The 22,062-nt window shown below is 39.1% G+C and overlaps 1 protein-coding gene across 10 annotated transcripts in view; it reads left to right on the top strand.

Annotated features, from left to right (window-relative positions):
• Positions 1 to 22,062, top strand: part of Alh (Alhambra) — a 338,473-nt gene that overhangs the window by 253,826 nt on the left and 62,585 nt on the right. For all 10 annotated transcript variants that reach the window (XM_067150502.2, XM_067150503.2, XM_067150504.2 and 7 more), the window contains one exon: positions 9,441 to 9,584. In XM_067150502.2, coding sequence (XP_067006603.2) covers positions 9,441 to 9,584 — 144 coding nt within the window. The remainder of the gene's footprint in view (positions 1 to 9,440; positions 9,585 to 22,062) is intronic.

Here is a 22,062-nt window from a genome sequence, read left to right on the forward strand (position 1 = left end):
CATTTTCCAAGTGATGCTCTGACTGCACCAGTCGAGCCGTGCACGTCGATGCTGTGGCGTGAGTCGAAGACGGGCTAGAGGTGTGCGTGCCCGTGGTCCCACTGCTAGTAACTGGCTGGCAACAGTTCGTGTTGTCACTTCTGTGCTCACAAACCCTCTTATCTGCACTGCGGTAGCTGTACAGTCTGTCACTACTGCCCTTAAAATACGACGATCTTGGTAGACATCTGTGCTATGTGGACGTCCAGAACCTCGTCTACGGGTGTGAGAATATTCATTGTGACCATTGTAACCAGCATCGTTGCACAACTGATGCAGCACGTCCAACTTGTGGCAATTCTCCGAAAGGACCATCCTGCGCCACTCGGAAGACCACAATCTGCTCCCTGTTAATCTCGCTCAGTTGGCTGTAGGAAGCACGAGTGCGCCTCCGTGGCATGGCGCCTGTTTGCTTCACACATTTACATCACACTTAGCCTTATGGCTGTAAATATTCCCTATTAAAGGGCACACGCAGATGGCGCTCTGGCAGCTATGTCACTACGCTATCTGTTGGCAGACGATGTTGAAACCATTATCGGTATATCTACTATCCTCCAGGTGGCATCTATCGTCGTTGGATGAAAATCTATGTCGACTTTCCAGGTGTACTTTTTTTTTTGGTAGTTTATTTTACGAGATTAGATGTGAAACCCATATTTTAATTTCATGACAGTATGAACTCGTAAAGCTATTATGACACTGAATTTACTTCCCAACTCTGGTATCTAATTGTGTCAGCATTCAATTTCAGTTGCTACCAATTTCAGATAATGTTTTAATCAAATTATCTATTACAATGCCACTGTTAACACCTATTGTTGTATTCTTTTTTTTATTACAAACTGTACGAGCTCATCAAGTACCACTGAACATAATTTATGTAAATTACGAGGAAATTCCTTTAACAATGCACTTGTCAACTGTAATTATATCACTTTCTGAAAAATGTCTGATACAGACAAATCAGGTTTTTAGGCCACTGAAATCAGTTGGTATTTTTCTTAGCCACTGAGCCTTGGGAAGAGAAAACGTAGAAACAGCCCCTTCTCCTGGGGTGTAATTAGACGTCCACCCTTTCATGCTACAGTGACTAGGCATGCTGCATTGCAGGTTAAGTCATAAGTCACACAGTCTCAGCATTATCTGAAACAGTAATTCATCGGAATTTATAGCATACTAGCTGATGTACTCGTGCTTCGCTACAGGATTCTCAGAAAGACTGCCTTGTGGTTTTCTTAATTGAAGTCAACATAGGTCATTACAAAGACGTGAGTAGGAATGTAGCGATTAAAAGCAATGTTATCTTATAAAATACTCCATCAAATGAAAAACCGCACATTTTCTCACTTTTAACGAACAGTATTGCGGTGCCAATCTAACAATCCAAAGTTCCAGAGTTGGAATGACCAAGCCGCAGGCAGCTATTAACACTCGTCCGCCATTCCGTTAAATATGCACACTGCTCATTCCAGTCAGTGCCTCAGAGTAGGGATCGAATAGCTCGAATGCTATGATGAAACAGTTTGTTATGTACCAGTAGTATCAGAAAATTTATGAACCAGAGGAATGGCATGCTTAAGAAGAAAGTTATCTAACTCCTCAGCTACTTCCGCCAATATTCAGGCAGGCTGTTATACCCGGTACGACTGGGCGAGTTGGCCGTGTGGTTAGAAACATGCAGCTGTGAGTTTGCATCCGGGAGGCAGTGGGTTCAAAAACCACTGTCGATAACCCTGAAGATGGTTTTTTGTGGTCTCCCATTTTTACACCAGGCAATTGCTGGGGCTGTACCGTAATTAACACCAGGACCGCCTCCTTTTCACTCCTAGCCCTTTCCTATCCCATCGTCGCCGTAATACCTATCTGTGTCGGTGTTACGTAAAGCAAATTTTTAAAAAATACTCTGTATACAGCAGTAATACCATCTATCGGACATGACTGGCAACAGAAGACAAAGCACATCACAACAAACAATGGTCAATGTAATGTTATTGTTGTTCAGTGTTATGAGTTTTCTGTTTTGTAGGCCTTCACATTTAGTTTTCTTTCGACTCTGCGATATTAGGACGTCTTACGAAATTATTTATAGTGTAGACTCTAGTTTCTTATTCCGCAACTCTATATACCAATTTTCATTAAATTCTGTTTACCCATTTTCTCGTGGCTTGGCGTTGATATGGGCTTAACAACAAAAATCCAAATTCTTGAATATCTCTGTTATCATAGCTGGTACGGTAAAAATGTATGACATAAATGATCAGAAATTTAATGCTATATAACTTCAGCAATGTAGTATTTGTCGATACGACCACTTTTCTTTCTTTTCTTTTTCCTACCGCTTTTCCCACACCTCTGGGGTCGCGGGTGCGATTTGCGTCGCACATGTGGATTTGGCCCTGTTTTACGGCCGGATGCCCTTGCTGACGCCAACCCCATATGGAGGGATGTAATCACTATTGCACGTTTCTGTGGTGGTTGGTAGTGTAGTGTGTTGTGTGAATATGAAGAGGAGAGTGTTGGGACGGACACAAACACCCAGTCCCCGAGCCAGAAGAATTAATCAGAAGCTATTAAAATCCCCGACCCGGCCGGGAATCGAACCCGGGACCCTCTGAACCGAAGGTCAGTACGCTGACCATTCAGCCAACGAGTCGGACTGTCGATAGGACCACTAATAACACAAATATTTGAAAATTAAATTTTAGGCCTTCCCCTAAATTACCATTCCACTCGGCGTGAATAAAATTATTTATGGCCTAGATTGTAGCGACTTATTTCCCGACTTTGCATACCGATTTTCATTAAGATAGGACCACTAATAAAATAAAAATTTGACAATTTTGAGTTTAGGCCTTCCCCTAAACTACCATGTCTTTCAGCATGAATAAGACTATTTATGACCTAGATTGTAGTGACTTGTTTTCCGACTTCGCATACCGATTTTCATTAAGATAGGGCTTCTAATAACATAACTATTTGAGACTTAAATTTTAAGCCTTCCCCTAAACTACCATTTCTCTCAGTGTGAATAAGATTATTTATGGCCTAGATTGTAGCGACTTATTCCCGGACACTACATACCGAATTTCATTAAATTCTCTTTAGCCGTTTTCTCTTGATGCGTGTACATACATACATACATACAGACAGACAGACAAGACAGACAGAAATTACGGAAAATGAATAAGTGCATTTCCTTGCTACTTTGGATACGACAGATACAGAAATACCATCCTTTTTAAATTCTGAGCAAGGTACAGACAAAACTCTTATTTTATATATATAGATTGCACGTATAAGTGTACACGAGTGTTAAGAGATACCTTATCAGAAAGAACAAACATGTATCCCATTTACTATACCTTTCAAGCTCCTAATTTTGCACATGCTTCTGAAATGTTTATTATCCTGCTCGAACGATAACTAAATTTACCTACACTGTAAGTTCACACATACACATATTTATAAACAAATAATGTTACACATGCAAAGGTAACTTTCTTCTCAACAAAATTACTCATCGAATGTAATTGAAATGATACTTGGATATGAAAATATATATGATCTTGTAGCAACGGACATACACAAGAGAACATGAACCTTTGCCATATTGGAAACTATTTGGTGACTGGCTGGATCACTGATAATCTCGCATCAAAGCCTATCTTTCTTGTTGGCTTTGCTGTTAACCCAATTCAAAGGTTGGCTCCCTTGCCTAGTAGAATAGTGGACTCGGCCATGGAGGATAAGAGAAGTAGCGGAACACCAAAGCGGCAATGGATAGCTCTGTTTTTAATGATTTCATGATAAAAGATGTGGAACTAAATGAGGCTGCAGAATTTGTTACGAATGGATTATTGTGGAGGCATTTATTTAATTCACAAAGGTGTGCGGACTGAATGCTAAAACGCATGGGTCTATAATGAAAATGGATGGATGTATTTATTGCTGTACACTTCATATCTTTGCTTATTGTGGGCTTTCATTCTTTCAGAATTATCCAAGCTCATAATTTCTATGGAATCAAGAATAAGATTTGATCTAAAATCCTTCTCTACAATTTTTATGCATTGTACATTAACCCATTAACGCCTGAATTATTTTTTCTAAATTTTTATTTGTTTTTTACATTATTTTGACTCTAAGTAACACAAACACACTGAAAAAGAAATTTTTAATGTTATTCATCACTCAGTTTTGAAAATATTTGCCGTTACCATATGGCAACGCTAGGCGCTTCTACTACCTACTTATATTGGGTATCACTTTGATTAAAAATTTACACTCTGAATCATCAGCAGGCTACTATTCTACATTATGATTATTATTAAATGTAATACTACTAAAATTCAATAACAATTAGAACTTCACATTTGATATATTACACACATCACTTCTTTCTGTGTTTGTAAAACCACACGGTCTAGCCAGTATGAAAAGGAACAAAACAGTCGATGCACAATCCCACTCCACACTTCAAGCACATTGTCCTCACACTGGATTTACAGTTTTCATTAGCGCACCTTTTCCTCTTCTTTCCTTCTGTGTGCTGGACAAGGTGGTCAGTTTTATCAAGTCTTACAGAATCTGATATGCGGCCGCTAAGAGAGGTCCGTGAAACTGCTGGTCTTCCAGCTCCTTTTGGTACATTCTGGTATCTCTGGAGATAGATTGTAGCTATTTCTCTTTTGAAATCCAGCTGAGAAATTTTTTGTTTTCTCCCTTTATTGTATAAAATCCAGCTGTTTTGAACAGCCACATCTAGCATCCATGTGAACAAAGGCCAGTACCATTTCTTGCCTCGTATCCCAGTGCGATAGCAGGCAACATTCTGATCCATCTGGTCAGTGCCTCCCATAAAGGTGTTGTATTTGGCGACCAGCCTTGGCCTTGGAATCATTACAGTTCGCTTCTGCTGCTGTGAGTATCTCTTTACTTGACCGACTTCTTGTGCACCACATGAAGAAGAGATCATTGTTACCATGGAGTTATCCATCCACCGGACATAAAGCAGTCCATCATTCTTCTCTAATGCTGTCTCATAAGTCCCACGATCTTTTTTGGAAAATATTTGCTTGTTTTCCAGAGGACATCCTTTAGGAATTCGATTTTCTCGAACAGTACCAATGGCAGAATAGCCACAATACTTGAGAAATGAGAAAAGTCGTGCACTAGAAAATAAATTGTCCATGAAGAAGGTGTAGCTTAGTTCTCTTTTCTCATCTGGAACTTCCTCAAGCAGAACAAGTAGGGGACTTGCAGCCCTACCAAATAACTTGTCATAGTCAGCATTAGATTTTGGTCCTTTACCCTGGTACAACTCAAAATTCACTAAATATCCGTCCTTGGTGTTCAGGCTCCAGATCTTGTATCCAAATCTAATGGGCTTACCACGAATGAATTGTTTGCACCCATGGCGGCCAAAATATTTCGCCATACATTCATCAAATGATAGTTCCTCGGGTATGAAATTATCAATACATCTCTTCTTTAACTTTTCCATTATAGGCCTTATTTTCCATGCCTTATCATTAGGGTCAATTCTAGAGTTGTCTGCAAAGTGCAGAAACCTACAGATTTGAAGAAATGGGTCTCTTCTCATTGACCAAGAAACTGCCAGGTTCTTCAAGTCATCATTCGAATCCCAGAAGTGCCTTTTAGAAGGCATGTTATTGTAGCCACTAACATATAGAATGGCAATGAAGCAGCGTATTTCTTCTGCTGTTATCTTTGGGTCCAGATAAATAAAAAATAATGCATAGCGTCTGGTTTCCTCCACTAAATGTTCTATGAATTCTTCGTCTATAAACAATTCAAAAATTTCAATTACTGACAAGTGTTCATATCTTGAATAATCTGGAAGGGGGAATGCAGTAGGGTTTTCAATGTCAAAATCAGCTCCTTTCTCCCATCGCGTGTCGGATGTTTCCCTCTCAGCGACCCATTTGATAACATTTTCAGATATTGGGGTAGATATAATTTCACTTGAAGCTGCCCCGAGTGTGGGTGGCTGTACCGATGGGCTGTACTCGTTTTCGTCCACACCTATTCTTTCTTCGTTGGATAACTTTATTTCAGCGTTAGCCAGTAATTGACGAGACGTCAGGTTGTCAGCTAATCCACCTTCATCCTCATTTCCAGAATCCTCATCTGTGTCTATATTTGGTATTGGTGGTTCAATAAACACATCACAGTCAATATCATCATTGTAAATGATGTCCAGTGCTTCAGCAAGTGAAAACCCGCTCCTAAAACAATAAAGCAAAATATACCTTTTACTGAGTATAAACGCCTAGCGTTACCATATGGTAAACTTGAAAATTCGGAAGCCATAACTTCCATATGTTTTGAGTAAAATCATTTGTTATGGTCATAGAATGTATATTACACTATACAAATAAGTATAACACTAAAAAATAATCCATGTAATAATTATAAGTTTATAAAAATGCACTTACTCGAAGCGGATGTCCAGTTGTGCTGCACATTCAGCGATAGCAATTTTTGAACTGTCTGTATGTTATTATTGTAACAAACATGTCAATGAGCGCTACATTGTCGTAAGCGCGGTTCCCTTATAGAGCGATAAGCAGTGGTACCAATCCTCCAGCACAACTGTTGAAAGTACAGTAACAGCTTTAATAATGTATTACATGTGTTACCATATGGTAACGCTAGGCGTTAATGGCAGTTGCTTCCTTCCCTATCCTAACTCATCGTTACCGTAAGATTTATCTGCTTCGGTGTAACGTAAAACAACATACATACATACATACATACATATATTATCATTATAGACTGTTATGCCTTTCAGCGTTCAGTCTGCAAGCCTCTGAGAATTTACTAAACGTCGCCACAATCCTCGATTTGCAACTAGTGTTGTGGCCTCATTTAGTTCTATACCTCTTATCATTAAATCGTTAGAAACAGAGTCTAACCATCGTCGTCTTGGTCTCCCTCTACTTCTCTTACCCTCCATAACAGAGTCCATTATTCTCCTAGGTAACCTATCCTCCTCCATTCGCCTCACATGACCCCACCACCGAAGCCGGTTTATGCGTACAGCTTCATCCATCGAGTTCATTCCTAAATCAGCCTTTATCTCCTCATTCCGAGTTCCCTCCTGCCATTGTTCCCACCTGTTTGTACCAGCAATCATTCTTGCTACTTTCATGTCTGTTACTTCTAACTTATGAATAAGATATCCTGAGTCCACCCAGCTTTCGCTCCCATAAAGCAAAGTTGGTCTGAAAACAGACCGATGTAAAGATAGTTTCGTCTGGGAGCTGACTTCCTTCTTACAGAATACTGCTGATCGCAACTGCGAGCTCACTGCATTAGCTTTACTACACCTTGATTCAGTCTCACTTACTATATTACCATCCTGGGAAAACACACAACCTAAATACTTGAAATTATCGACCTGTTCTAGCTTTGTATCACCAATCTGACATTCAATTCTGTTGGATTTTTTACCTACTGACATCAATTTAGTCTTCGAGAGGCTAATTTTCATACCATACTCATTACACCTATTTTCAAGTTCCAAGATGTTAGACTGCAGGCTTTCGGCACAGTCTGCCATTAAGACCAAGTCGTCAGCATAGGCCAGGCTGCTTACTACATTTCCACCTAACTGAATCCCTCCCTGCCATTTTATACCTTTAAGCATATGATCCATGTAAACTACAAACAGCAAAGGTGAAAGATTACAGCCTTGTCTAACTCCTGTAAGTACCCTGAACCAAGAACTCATTCTACCATCAACAAAACTAAACTAAAAATATTTGTGCACCATTCAGACTATTTGAATGCAGGAAGTGCGATGAAAATTAACACCACCATGCATTTCAGATGGAGTAACATAAGGTACGATCCATTGAGTAAGTACAGAGCAGAAGTTTTAGGAAAATCCTCAAAATTGCATGTTTTTTTGGGACAGCTACAAAGTATTAGCTTGGTCCTGATGGTGTTTACAGAGTATTTGCTTAGCAATAAAAATGACTGTTTTAATATTTGTACTTTGCTTGAATCATTACTATGGATCAACTGTTTAATTTGTAAAAGGCTTATACACTAATGAATGATGAGCAGTTGATATAGAGATACCTGGCTAGTTGTAAGTCACCATGATGACAATATCACTGCAACGTGACAGGGACTTTACAAGATAATGGAAAGTCATACTGTTCCATGATTACATCACAGCCTCCTGTAATGACAGATGTTGTTCGTAACGGTCAGCAGAATGCAATCTCACTCGACAGCTCAATGTGTGCTCAATAGGTAACCGTAGGGGCCAGGCAAGCATCAACGTGACCCTGGAGTGTTCATCGAATCAATCAACCTCAGTTCGAGAGCAATTGGACATTGCGTTCATTGTCTTACTGTACATAGAGGTCTTCTGCATTGTGCTAGAGATGAATAAATGGGTGGACATGATCTGACAGCAGGTTCTTGTATCATTCGTTGGTGAGGGATGTTGTCATATGTACCACGGGTCCCATTTCATTCCACATAAACAGCCCCCGTATAATGATACAATCACTTCTGGTCTGAACTCTACCCTATTGACAAGACAAATCCATTTTCTCAAGTTCTTGGAGATGCACTTGTACCCTGCCATTGGTGTTTACAGACTGGTACCATGACTCAGTTTGTCCAGGTAAACTTTCTCTATGCTTTGAGAGTTCAGTTGTGGTGTTTCTGTACCTTTGTCATTCTTTGTGGCTTGTGATGTGTGGTGAGCAGTGGTACTCAAGTGGGACAGTGGCTTCTGTATCTCATTGCGAGGAGGTGGTCCTAGATGCCATGGCTGCTCACACTTCGTTGTTACCCAGCATTGTAATGGCGAGTAATCTGTTTCACTGTGACCCGTCTATCACCTCTTACTATCCAAGTCAATCAACAGTGACCCCTTTCAGCAACATTTACTGCACAGCAGTTGACCTTGGCGATTGCGTTTTTCCCAAATCTATGTACTCTTGACACACTGGACAGGGTGGCCCATGGAAGACCCAGTGCCTGCGCAACTTTGGAGATGGGGTAGCCCTTACGGCACCGACAATCTTACTGCGATCAAACCTATCCTGTGCTCACCTGTTACTCCCGTGGCCAGTATGAGGTCTGATGACTTCGCTGTCTTGTTCGACACCTAATTGGTCCTTTTGCCGGCCAAGCCACAGTGCCACTTTGCCATATCTGCAGTTATCTTTAATTCAGTTGCTCATCAGTATATGTTGGTCATAGCTAAATACTACGATAGTTTACCGAGGTTGCTACTTTCTATTCTCTGAAATCTTTGTGGAATGTATGGAGTGTTCTACCTCCAAATAATGGAATGGAGTGTAATAATAATAATATTAATAATACTTTTGATGATTTGTTTGTTGGTGTAGGCAAAGTCCTGCCAGCAGCAGTTACATGCCCAGCCAATCCCCCTTGAGTGCTCCATCAGCGAGTTCTGCTAGTTCCACACCGGGTGTTGTGAGGAGTACTTCAGCAACTCCAGACCCTCCAGGCAGGACCTCTGAGGGTAGAAGGTAATTGTTAGATTGAATTTAAGTGAGGTGAATTTTAATCCTACAGTCACTACCATTGATGTGCATTTAGGTCTGTCACTCAGGTAGCAGATTTCCCATCTGTTGTTTATTTAGTCTTTTTATTAACCCTTAAGGACTCGCTGTGTGGTATTTTCGACTGTACGTTCACTTTTTTCTCCATAACTTGCAACCAGCTTAAATCTTGCTATGCTCTTGCTCCTCTTATCCTCTTTGGACTGTTGGCAACACTAGTGCAGCCTTAAATTGTGTCAATTGTTATCTTTTCGAGGAAATTCTGAACTTAACAATAACATATTACTGTGCTACTTGTTTCATGATGATGATTCTGACTGTGCCATTTGATGATACCCAGACTGATGAGCAGCTTTCGGGGAATGATTCAGTAGATGAAAGTTTGCACGTTATAAATTTCATATTTGAGCCTGTATTATTAACCCCTTAAGCGGGCAGCTCGGTACACACTATCTTACTCTCAGGCGGGGAGCGATTTCCCTGATTGATGAAAATATTTAATTACTTGATTCAAAACAATCTTAGAATAAAATGAACTATTGAAGGGCCAAAAGAGAAATATTTTCTTGAATATAATGTATTTAATTCTTGAAAAATTTGATTATTTCAATTTTCCAATACTTTGTGCAAAAACGTACTAAGTGCTTTCGCACTGTGATATCGAGATTGCTTCTTCCTAATAGCAAAGCTCTGGTTTTTGTTTATACAGTAACTTTCACCTGAATATTTTAGGCAGTTTACTATCAATCTCTGCCGGGAAATAAATGTTTCTGTATATGTAAATTGTAGATTTACGAAGTTTACATATGCTTAAAAGATGTACAATGGAATAAATTATAATACTCACGAAATCTTCTGTTATGCGTTGGTTAGCGCTTTCGAGATATCAAGTTTATTTAGTCTCCCTACAATTACTAAGTGACATAAACGGACTATATTACACTACAATATATGTAATACTTACAGTCTTCACAGTGTTGTCTTTTACAGCTGTTCAGTATGATGCACACGGAAGCAGGTCATGTTATATAACCTGTCTCGCCTTCGCATAATTTATATAATTCCATTCCGAAACGTGATCGTTTTCTTGTTATGTAAACTTTTCACCCTAGCCACCCTTTCCATCCCCCTGTGGGTGGGGGCAGTAGAATAACACCCACGGTATCCCCTGCCTGTCGTAAGAGGCAACTAAAAGGGGCCTCAGGCGCTCTGAACTTTGGAGCGTGGGTTGGCGACCACGGGGCCCTCAGCTGAGTACTGGCACTCCTTCCACTTACTTGTGCCAGGCTCCTCACTTTCATCTATCCTATCCGACCACTCTTGGTCAACTCTTGTTCTTTTCCGACCCCGACGCTATTAGGTTTGCGAGGGCTAGGGAGTCTTTCATTTTCACGCCCTTCGTGGCCCTTGTCTTTCTTTGACCGATATCTTCATTTTTCGAAGTGTCAGATCCCTTCCATTTTTCCCTCTGATTAGTGTTATATAGAGGATGGTTGCCCAGTTTTAATTCCTCTTAAAACAATAATCACCAACACCACCACCACCCTTTCCATAGCAAGAGGTTCTCATCAGTTGACATTTTGCCATCAGGGGTATAAGCTTCCAAAAATTTTGCTAACAGGTGGTCAAATACTGGATTTATCTCATATTTTTGGAGGAAGTGTGCATTATTCACCTCATTGTCAGAGATATGTATAAAGCTGTGGAGGAAAATATAATAATAATAATAATAATAATAATAATAATAATAATAATAATAATGTTATTGGCTTCATGTCCCACTAACTACTTTTACGGTTTTCGGAGACACTGAGGTGCTGGAATTTAGTCCCGCAGGAGTTCTTTTGCATGCCAGTAAATCTACTTACAAGAGGCCGGCGTATTTGAGCACCTTCAAATACCACCGATCTGAGCCAGAATCGAACCTGCCAAGTTAGGGTCAGGAGGCCGGCCAGGCCACTCAATCTGGCGAGAAAAAAATCTCTTTTGTGTCATCAGCTCATAGAAAATAGGCGTAGTGAACAAGTGATTGCGAGAAATAGTATCCTAATTTAGGTTTCTGTACAATCCCCTGCGGCAACAGTATGGCCATAAGAAGCTTTGTTTCGTTCTTATTTGTTCGGACACAGTCTTGATCTCGATTCCTTCCTTTCGTCTTACTAAACTGGGTTTTATGTGCGATTTCCTGCTCGGTATCTTTTGTCTGTTCAGCTGTGTTCTGGCATATCTCGTCATAAAAAAGTAAATAAAATATTTCGCTCAGTTTTGTTTTCCCTAAAAACTCTCTCTTTATATCACGATGGAAATTTGGATCAAAGTGGGAATTTCTTTGTCCGTTTTCAGTATAAGTTGACGAAGAACTTGCAATGGTTGGATTGTAATCAGTCTTATCTTTACAACTGTCACTGTCATGATCGCTACTTGAACTGGCATCGAACATGTGTTGTCTCTTTTGCGACTGCTGAACATTCGCATCAGCTACGCTCAAACCCTGCATATTCGAGCCTGCAGTACTTATTCCAGGTAATTTCCTGTTACTTACGAATTCCCCTTTGGCAGAACTTACTTCTCTAATATCACAATTCTCTCCACTAAATTCCAACATTTCGTTTATCATGACCCGTAAATCACCTTCCTCTAACAGTGGGGGTTGGTAATTCGTTATAGATATTTTAACGGGAAAAAGGATCGAATAGAACCCTGGTCTCAGCAGTTTGGATGGAAATCATAAAATATGACTGTATTACGGATGCGAACGATAATAAAATGTTGAGTAACTCCTGATAAACACACTCTCCAGTCGTGAAGGAAGAACTCAAGACTGGGGATAATAAATCAGGTCACAGTTCTAAAATGTCATCAGAGAGGTCTGTTGAGTGTCATAATCTCTAGAAATGCCTTCTACAGCAATATTATTACATCCAAGGGACGATTAGGCGATGAGCTAAAGCTTCAGCGTGAAGCTATTAGGCCTTAGGTCGTTCTTGCCCGGACGTCAGTTGCGCGTTCTTTATGTTGCAACTCATGGATGACACATTGGTATTGGGAGAATATAGTTGAAAAAATTCACATCAGAGGGCAGACTCATCCGGAATACACTGCTGAAAAGGAAATAAACCTCTGCAGGCAGGCAACTGAGAAAAAATATATAATTTGAATCGGCGGATATATCCGCGTTCCCCACCGAGCAAGCGGCTTGTAGCCGCGGATCTCGCCGTATCGCCCACAGAACGGGTTAAATTGTATCAACTTGTGAAAATTTAAATTTATAATTCCACCTTTACAATACTGTAATTGTCTTTATTGAAAAGACTACATTAGACTATACTCGTGATACATGTTTCGTCCTCTTATGGGACGGCTTCAGTCACACATACAAACATTGAAAATAAGATGAAGACACATTGAAATACGAAAATACAAAGTCTTTACATCTTGTGACGCGGCGTGTTGGTGTCTTGTCAATCTTGTCTGTTAAAATGGTGCAGCATGAACATAATACGAAGTATGAAGTCCAGTTAACACATTGGAGACGGCCATATTTGAACGTGCTATCCTCCAGAAATCACACGATTTTTAACACTTTTAAAAGTTTTTTAACGGTAAGGTAAAGCGATGGTTGTAAAGACTGTTGGAATAATTAGAAAGACCTGACTTTCCTCTTCACAAAAATATGTTTTAATTATTATAATAGTACATCTGTTTATTTTTTATATATTTATGAACATGGTATGTTTTACAAGCAAAAAATTTTTTTTCCTGATGTTGCTATGGATACTAGTCAGGTTAATATTTTGAAATTTAGCAAATATTGAGAACAAATCAACTATAACATACTGATATATACATAGTCTAACCTACGAGGTCATTTGGCATGGGTATCATTGTTTACAAGCAGTAATTAGCTTTAGTGTGGTAGGCCTTGAAACAGTCCGGCATACACAAACCAATATCACAAATGCTACAGAACCATCGCGTTTCCCCCCTAATTCTCTTTCCATTATTTTGCCCTTTATCTGAACATACTTTACAGTACCTAGATGCATACTGCTTTCCTGTGGTGGGCGGAATCCTTTCAGCAAAATGCCTCCCAGTCAGTCGTGCAGCAGAATTTGTGATATTACTCACGCTGGGTACTGGATTGTCAGTGCCTCCCATTTCCACGAACTTACTTGCTAACTCAATCATAAAGCCCTCTAAATGTGCTTTCTTTCGATTTGACCGTGTTTTCTTGTAAATTATGAAGGAATTTACAATAGCCATACAAAAGGTATGGAAAAATACATTTTTCCACCTTTTCAGTTGCTTACATTGGAATGGATAACAACTAAGGAACTGATCCCCATGATCCACTCCAGTTTTATTTTTATTGTAATCTAATACTAGATCAGGCTTTTCTTTGTTTGTTTCCTCCCTTACATTTTACCTGAACACTTGTCATTTTTGCCTCGTGTCTTGATGAAAGACAATAAACATCCCTTGTGTCTTTCCACTCGAGTGCAAGTAAATGTTGTTTACGTCTGAATAACACTTCACCCTTTCTCAATTTAGTTGTTTTGAAATTGTCGGTAGGTTTTTCCTGTTTTTTGAACAGTGCCAACTGCCATTGTTTTGCTGCTCCACAAATGAAAAACAATGGGACACTGGTAAAGAATCTATCCATATAAATAGTGTGGCCCTTGTTGAAATAAGGACCACATAACCGATTTATTAGTTCCTGAACCGTGTTATTTGTTCCCCCAGCCGACCCTGTATAAATTGTTGCAAACGTAACCAGATTCTGCATCACTGACTGTAAAACTCGATTCCATATTTGTTTGGCTTATTCTTTATGTAAACGCGGAACCCTACCCGGCCTCGGAAAGGACATATGCCCTCATCAACTGTCAAATTTTCGGTGGGATATAAATTTTCTTTACATTTTCTAATAAAATGGTCATATATCGGTCTAATCTTATGCAGGGGATCATGGTTGGGTTGACCTTTTGGAACATAGGTTCGATTGTCATTCAAGTGTAAAAATGACAAAATCGCTCGAAATCTATCTCTAGATAGGAGTGACCTCGAGAAAGGAGCTTGAAGAATCGGCGATTTTGCCCAATAATCTGTCAGCTTTGGCTTCACAACCAAACACATGTGAATGATTATTGCGAAGAAGTGATATATTTCTCTCAATGTAACTGTAGTCCAGGAGCCAAAGAGAGATCTTTGCTTTATCTGTTCACTGCGATTTCTTTTCTTTTTTATTGCATCGCTTGCGTAACGATTGTTTCTGATTTTATATGCCTAAAAATATCTACGTTCAGATAATTACTAAAACATTTCCATGCATCACTGTTATTATCCACTGTAATTCTGACTCCACTTTTTTCTTGAAATACTGGTAATTGAGGAAGATTATCGGTAGATGACCATCCGTCATCAATAGCGGGTCTCTGAACTGCACGCTTCCTCCCTTTGTTTTGATGTATTTCCCGCATTTCGTAACTTGACGATGGGCTTGTATTGGGTTGCTGCAGGTTGTCATCTGTACACAGGAAACAACCCAAATCATTAGGGAACCGGAATAAAACTATACTACAGAACCCACTTTGTACCTATTTTATAATTAGCTAAATAATTAGTGTACTTGCCTGAAGCATCGGAATCATCATGGTCACTTTGTATAAAATCGTCACCATTGTCTTCCATTTCAGAACCCGAATCTTCCATAAGAACATCCAATATGGATTCATCGTCTAAATTTTGTGCACTTGAGTTAGACATAATAGCCACAAGAATGACACAAATAAGCCAAGCTCCTGAAACACACTCTCTTCCTGTCTGTACGCATGTACTTTCCCGCTCGTTTCACAGCTGAGAGTGAGCGATGATGCAGCCACAGGCTATGTCGGAACGCAGCTGTGTTATCAATGCTTTGAAAGAAGAGCTCTTGACTTCAACTCATAAGTAGTAAACAGTATGCTCACTAGAAGCATCTGACAGTGTCCTGGTGAAATAAGAGCTTGCTGGAAGAGCGCCTTCTCTTCCTAGCCACAGTGAAAACATACGCTCATAGATTCTCCGAGCGCCGTCAGTAGCAATAAAATCACGCGCCCGTAGAAACTACGGGCGGCGTCTCCAATGTGTTAAAACACAGACTAAAATGTTGTTATATGCATAGAATTGCCCAATTATAAAACAACATGAGTGGCTGTGCGAATAAAATTATATGCATTTTTTACATAAAATAGTGTGATGATAATGCCACATTAAAATAGCTTTCTTGATTAGATGAAGAAGGTGGAGTTATGCTAATGATGAAAGTTGAACTTGACTGTGTGTTGACAGTATGGGCCTAAAAAGAAAAATATGAGTGAACTAAAGAAAAAAATTCAATTGAAATGTAAACTGAGTGCGCATCTGGTCACTCACCTTCTTACCCGTCCTATATCGAGCACTCCACCTCAAGTGTTAAAGCTAACTGAGTGACGTCCTCGAAGGTCGTTGAGCACTTACTAGGAGGGGGGAGGTTGAGGAGAGTTTGATGTAAGGGGAGGGGTGTAAGGTAAGGCATTACTCACGCTCCTTTGTGTAAAGAATTTATTGATTAACTCCTCGAAAAGTATATTGAATTCCTCGGATATTTCATTAAGATTATAAATCGAGTTGCATCAATATTTTTAAAAATGTTTTCCAAAATATTCAGTAGATTTTATTCTTATATCAATGGAGAATTTGAAGGTCTTGTTTTATATCTGTGAATGTATGATTGGAATCGACCATATGAGAACCGAATGCCAAGAAGGTCGTGCTACGTACATTTAGTACGTGTTGAAGAGATGTTAAGTACAGAACAAAAATGGCCAGCCAGACACCAGTGGGATCCGAACCCACCACCTCCCGATTTCGCGTCGGTTGCTCTACCTATTGAGCTATGATGGCCTAGGCCATCTTTGTTCTGTTGGAAAGGATCTAAGCTAGAGGTCTGGTACTACTACCATCACACTGTAGACTGTTTAAGTTGCCCGTTGAGGGCCAAGTCAATGAATATTGAATTTTCACGACCACATTGTAATCGAAACCGACTTTCAGCCTATTAGGTCGTGCTACGTACATTTAGTACATGTTGAAGAGATGTTAAGTACAGAACAAAAATGGCCAACCAGACACCTCCGAACCCACAACCTCCCGATTTCGCTTCGGTTGCTCTACCAATTGAGCTATGGTGGCCTAGGCTATCTTTGTTCTGTTGGAGAGGATCTAAGCTACAGGTTTGGTACTACTACCATCACACTGTAGAGTGCGTTTAAGTTGCCCGTTGAGGGCCAAGTCAATGAATATTGAATTTTCACGACCGCATTGTAATCGAAACAGGCTTTCAACCTATTAGGTCGTGCTACGTACATTTAGTACGTGTTGAAGAGATGTTAAGTACAGAACAGAAATGGCCAACCAGACACCAGTGGGATCCGCACCCACAACCTCCCGATTTCGCGTTTGTTGCTCTACCAACAGTTGTCTTAGTAGTGCTATCGCTCACTGGCGGGCTTCATCTCACACTCCATGCCCTTTCTAATGGCCTTATGTATTCATTGGCGTCAGCTATCACTTCCGTGTTGTGTCATAGCTCAAAACAGTTCTACACCGTCTAAACACACTACAATCATCTACACTGTCAAAAACTTAGAGAATAGAGAGCAATATCACATCGTGATATGAAGAAAACTCGGTTCCCTAACAAAATATTATACCGGCACAACAAAAATTTGATCGTTTTAAGCGGGAATAAAAAACTTATTAAGGGGCAAGGGCGCCCATACTCGGGGGCAAGGTGGGGCCGCGGCCCCCCTCTAGCTCTCAGGGAAAAGCAAAAATCTAGTGTAGTCACGTGTTTTCCTTTCAACAAAATGATTTAAAAGTTAGTATTACGTAAAAGCGGTAGTACCGTCCACTACCAACAGGCAGCTGATACGGTGGATTATTCTACCGCAGAATACAAATCGCCATTTATCTTCCAAAATATTAAAATTACTATGTACCCCCAGGTCTGGGCCCCCCTCTAGAAACTGTCATATGGGCGCCCATGTTAAGGGGATATATTAAAATTTATTTAGTAGAATTTGGACTGAGATTTTGAGAAAATCATGTTAAGCAGGAAAACATAACCGAGAACGTGCTAGCGAGATTCCACTGTATAGCGATTTGAAGGAAACAAATTATATGCTTGACTATAAATAATATTGTGGGTAAGGTAACAATCAAATAAATCAGTCAATCAATCAGTCAATGCTGATCTGCATTTAGGACAGTCACTCAGGTGGCAGATTCCCTATCTGTTGTTTTCCTAGCTTTTTCTTCAAACATTTCAAAGAAATTGGAAATTTATTGAACATCTCCCTTGGTAAGTTATTCCAATCCCTAACTCCCCTTCCTATAAATGAATATTTGCCCCAATTTGTCCTCTTGAATTCCAAGTTTATCTTCATATTGTGATCTTTCCTACTTTGAAAGATGCCACTCAAACGTATTTGTCTACTAATTCTACGCCGTCTCTCTGCTGACAGCTCGGAACATACCACTTACAGACCACAACTCTCATCTTTGTTCTGTATTGAAAACAGCTATTTCACTAAGTTTACAAAAGGAGTAGTTTTATAACCCGACCTATTCAATACAATTCCAATTAATTCCCATGTGGTTAAATAAACATAGAAATTACTAAATTTAAAGGGACATGTTTCGCCCTTCTTTTATTGGGCATCATCAGCCTTATTTAATCTTGAAACAAGCATTGGTCAGAGGACATTATCACTTATAACTTACAAAAATTGAAATGTGATGTCTTAAAAGTAATGACCCTGTGGAATAATTGTTATAAAATAAGGATGTTGAGACATAACATTATACAACACATGCTAAAATCACCTTATACAATTTAAACTGTTTGTCTAAAAAGAAAAGAATTTTGTGTCATGTTAATTCTAAAAACAACACATGTCCGACACTGAAGTGGATCGTCTTGTAGGAAGTTTGAACATACACATTTTTTCGGGGGTCAGATATTGAACCCAAGACCTCAATAAACAAGAGTGGTATGACAATACACAGAAGCTAAGGTTGATTTCTGTTTTTTATGTAAAACACAGGAGCTAAAAAATATCGGCCGGAAAAAGGGCAAATGATTTAAGATTATCTTATTAAGTTGATTAATCAAAAATTTAAAGTAATAAATTTCATGGTAGGGCTCCGTATTGAGTTAAGACTTAACTTAGAAATGAGTACAATTTTATTGTTCCACCTTCTCAATACTTAACATTATTTAACGTTTGTTAAAACATTGTAGGTACTAGTTTCGGTCCATTTTTTGGACCATCATCAGCCTGATCGAGAATACAAACAAAGACATATTCTAAAATAAAATGATGTGGATGAAAAGGGGGGATGGAATGGTAATGGAATGACAATTAAAGTAAAAACCTTATGCAATGTTACAGTAAATGTGGCCAGAACAAATTAAAATTAATAGAAGTATAAAAGCATTGTGATGTCATTTAAGTCACTTAATGACAAAGTCTTAGAATAAAGGTTGAACTTGTGTTGCACACTTAAAATCGAGTGAAATCTTATGTGAATTCTTGTGTTCTGGACGGTTCTAGAAGCAAGTTCCACAGTGGCGCATAGGGAATAATCCAAATGACCAGTATAGAATTGACGATGAGAAGGCTGGACTCGTTATTATGTAGCGTAAATAATTGCTGTTTGTAAGGTAGTCTCAACCCAGTTGGAGCCTAAGAACCTGAAGAACAAAACGGAATTAACACGAAAGAATCTTATAGGAGAAAAACAAAGAGAAACGGGGCAAAATAACGGGTACTCACCTTGCGCTAATTGTGGACAAGCTGCAGGAGTGTGTGCAACAGACAGAGTGAGTGAGTGAGTGTCACGCAGAATAGATCAGCAAAGGAGAGGAGGGGGGAGGGGAAGGATGACGTGAGTGTGGAAGGAGACGGGAAGGGAGGGAAGAAGGAATGGTTCAGGGCGGGTTTGGGGAGAGGGAATTTAATGGTATTTGTGGTGGTGGTGGACCTTTAATGGATTTAAAGAAAGGGTTAAGAACAGCTGATTTGTTTTGCCTATAGTGGGAGATGAAAAGATCAAATAAAATATTGGGTTTCTCGGTAATTTCATTAAGGTTGTAGTTGGCATTAAAATATTGATCCAGGTGTATGTAAAAGCTTTCAATTATGTTGAGAAGAGGTCCCTTTTTTGCTATTTCGAGTATGTCTAAATCTGTTTTGATGTTGGTAAAACTATGGTTATAATCGACCATATGTTGGCCGATGGCAGAAAATTTGTTGTATTTGATCGCGTTGAAATGCTCAGAATATCTTATATTGAAGCTCCTACCGGTCTGTCCTATGTAGGAAATATATGAACATGTGTTACATCTGATTCTGTAAACACCTGATTTTGAGTACCTGTTTATTTTATTAATATGTGAAGTGTTATGTAAGATGTGCATGTTGTTGTTGCTGGTTTTGAAGGCTATTTTCATGCCTTTCTTCTTTAGAACATTAGTAATCATGTGAATACCATTAACATAGGTAAAAGTGGAGAAAGAATCGTGTTTGGATGATTCTTTTTTAAGCGTGGTCGGAATTTGTGTTTATTGATGATATTTTGTATGAATTGATTCTTAAACCATTGAATCTAGCAATGTGGCGGATAGTATTCAGTTCTGCGTGGAAATCTTTTTTATTCATGTGTATATTGAATGCTCTGTGTATTAGACTGTTGTAGGTTGCTTTTTTGTGAGGGAAGGGATGAAATGAATCTTGTCGGATTGTGACGGCCGAATGGGTGGGTTTCCTGTATATCTTAAAGGTTAAGGATTCCTGTTGTCTAGTGATGGTTAGATCCAAGAAATTGATTTTTTGATCTACTTCTGACTCTAAAGTGAACTTAATGTGAGGATCGATGTTATTTAATGTTATAAGTGCGGTATTAGCATCTTGCAGTTTTTCGTTAATAACTACAAGGACATCGTCGACATATCTGGCCCAAAAGAGGATGTTGTCGAATTTATTATTGATTTTTGTATTCTCGAGAAAGTCTAAATAGATTTCCGCGAGAATCCCGGAAGCCGGTGAGCCCATTGCTAGGCCATTTTGTTGGTAAATAGTACCATTAAACGTAAAAAAGTTATTGTTAACTACCAATTTGAGCAAAGTGATAAAGTCTTGGATTTCAAGTTTACTCAGGTGACGGCTACTTTGTAGGTTATTATTGATGATGGGAATTAGTTTAGAAATTGGTATACTGGGGTACATATTAACAATGTCAAAGGAATGAAGTGAATAGTCAGGTCGCATGTTAAAGTTATTTATTCGAAGGAGTTTCTAACCGACTTCTTGGATGAAAATAGGTAATTTTTACGTAAAAACTTGTGAATAAATTGCGCAGTTTTATATAGGGGACTCGGTCTAAAGTTGATAATTGGACGAATGGGCACACCGGCTTTATGAATTTTAGGAAGAGCTGTAGCCGTAGGGAGTCCGGGGTTCATACTAATAAGCTGGCTTTTTTCCTGTTCAGTGAGCAAAAAGGAAGAGTTTTTTAAAGTTTCTTTAAGAGTCTTTGGATTCTTTGTGTAGGGTCTTTTTTAACTATGGAGAAGGAGCTATCTTTAAAGAAATCAGATGTTTTGCTGATGTATTGATTTTTATCTAAGATGACTGTTGTGTTACCTTTGTCAGCCTTGGTTACATTTAAGTCGTTATCTTTGATTTTCCGACAAGATTCATTTCATCCCTTCCCTCACAAAAAAGCAACCTACAACAGTCTAATACACAGAGCATTCAATATACACATGAATAAAAAAGATTTCCACGCAGAACTGAATACTATCCGCCACATTGCTAGATTCAATGGTTTAAGAATCAATTCATACAAAATATCATCAATAAACACAAATTCCGACCACGCTTAAAAAAGAATCATCCAAACACGATTCTTTCTCCACTTTTACCTATGTTAATGGTATTCACATGATTACTAATGTTCTAAAGAAGAAAGGCATGAAAATAGCCTTCAAAACCAGCAACAACAACATGCACATCTTACATAACACTTCACATATTAATAAAATAAACAGGTACTCAAAATCAGGTGTTTACAGAATCAGATGTAACACATGTTCAAATATTTCCTACATAGGACAGACCGGTAGGAGCTTCAATATAAGATATTCTGAGCATTTCAACGCGATCAAATACAACAAATTTTCTGCCATCGGCCAACATATGGTCGATTATAACCATAGTTTTACCAACATCAAAACAGATTTAGACATACTCGAAATAGCAAAAAAGGGACCTCTTCTCAACATAATTGAAAGCTTTTACATACACCTGGATCAATATTTTAATGCCAACTACAACCTTAATGAAATTACCGAGAAACC

This window comes from Anabrus simplex, chromosome 6 (genome assembly GCF_040414725.1).
Source record: "Anabrus simplex isolate iqAnaSimp1 chromosome 6, ASM4041472v1, whole genome shotgun sequence".
Lineage (NCBI taxonomy): Eukaryota > Metazoa > Arthropoda > Insecta > Orthoptera > Tettigoniidae > Anabrus > Anabrus simplex.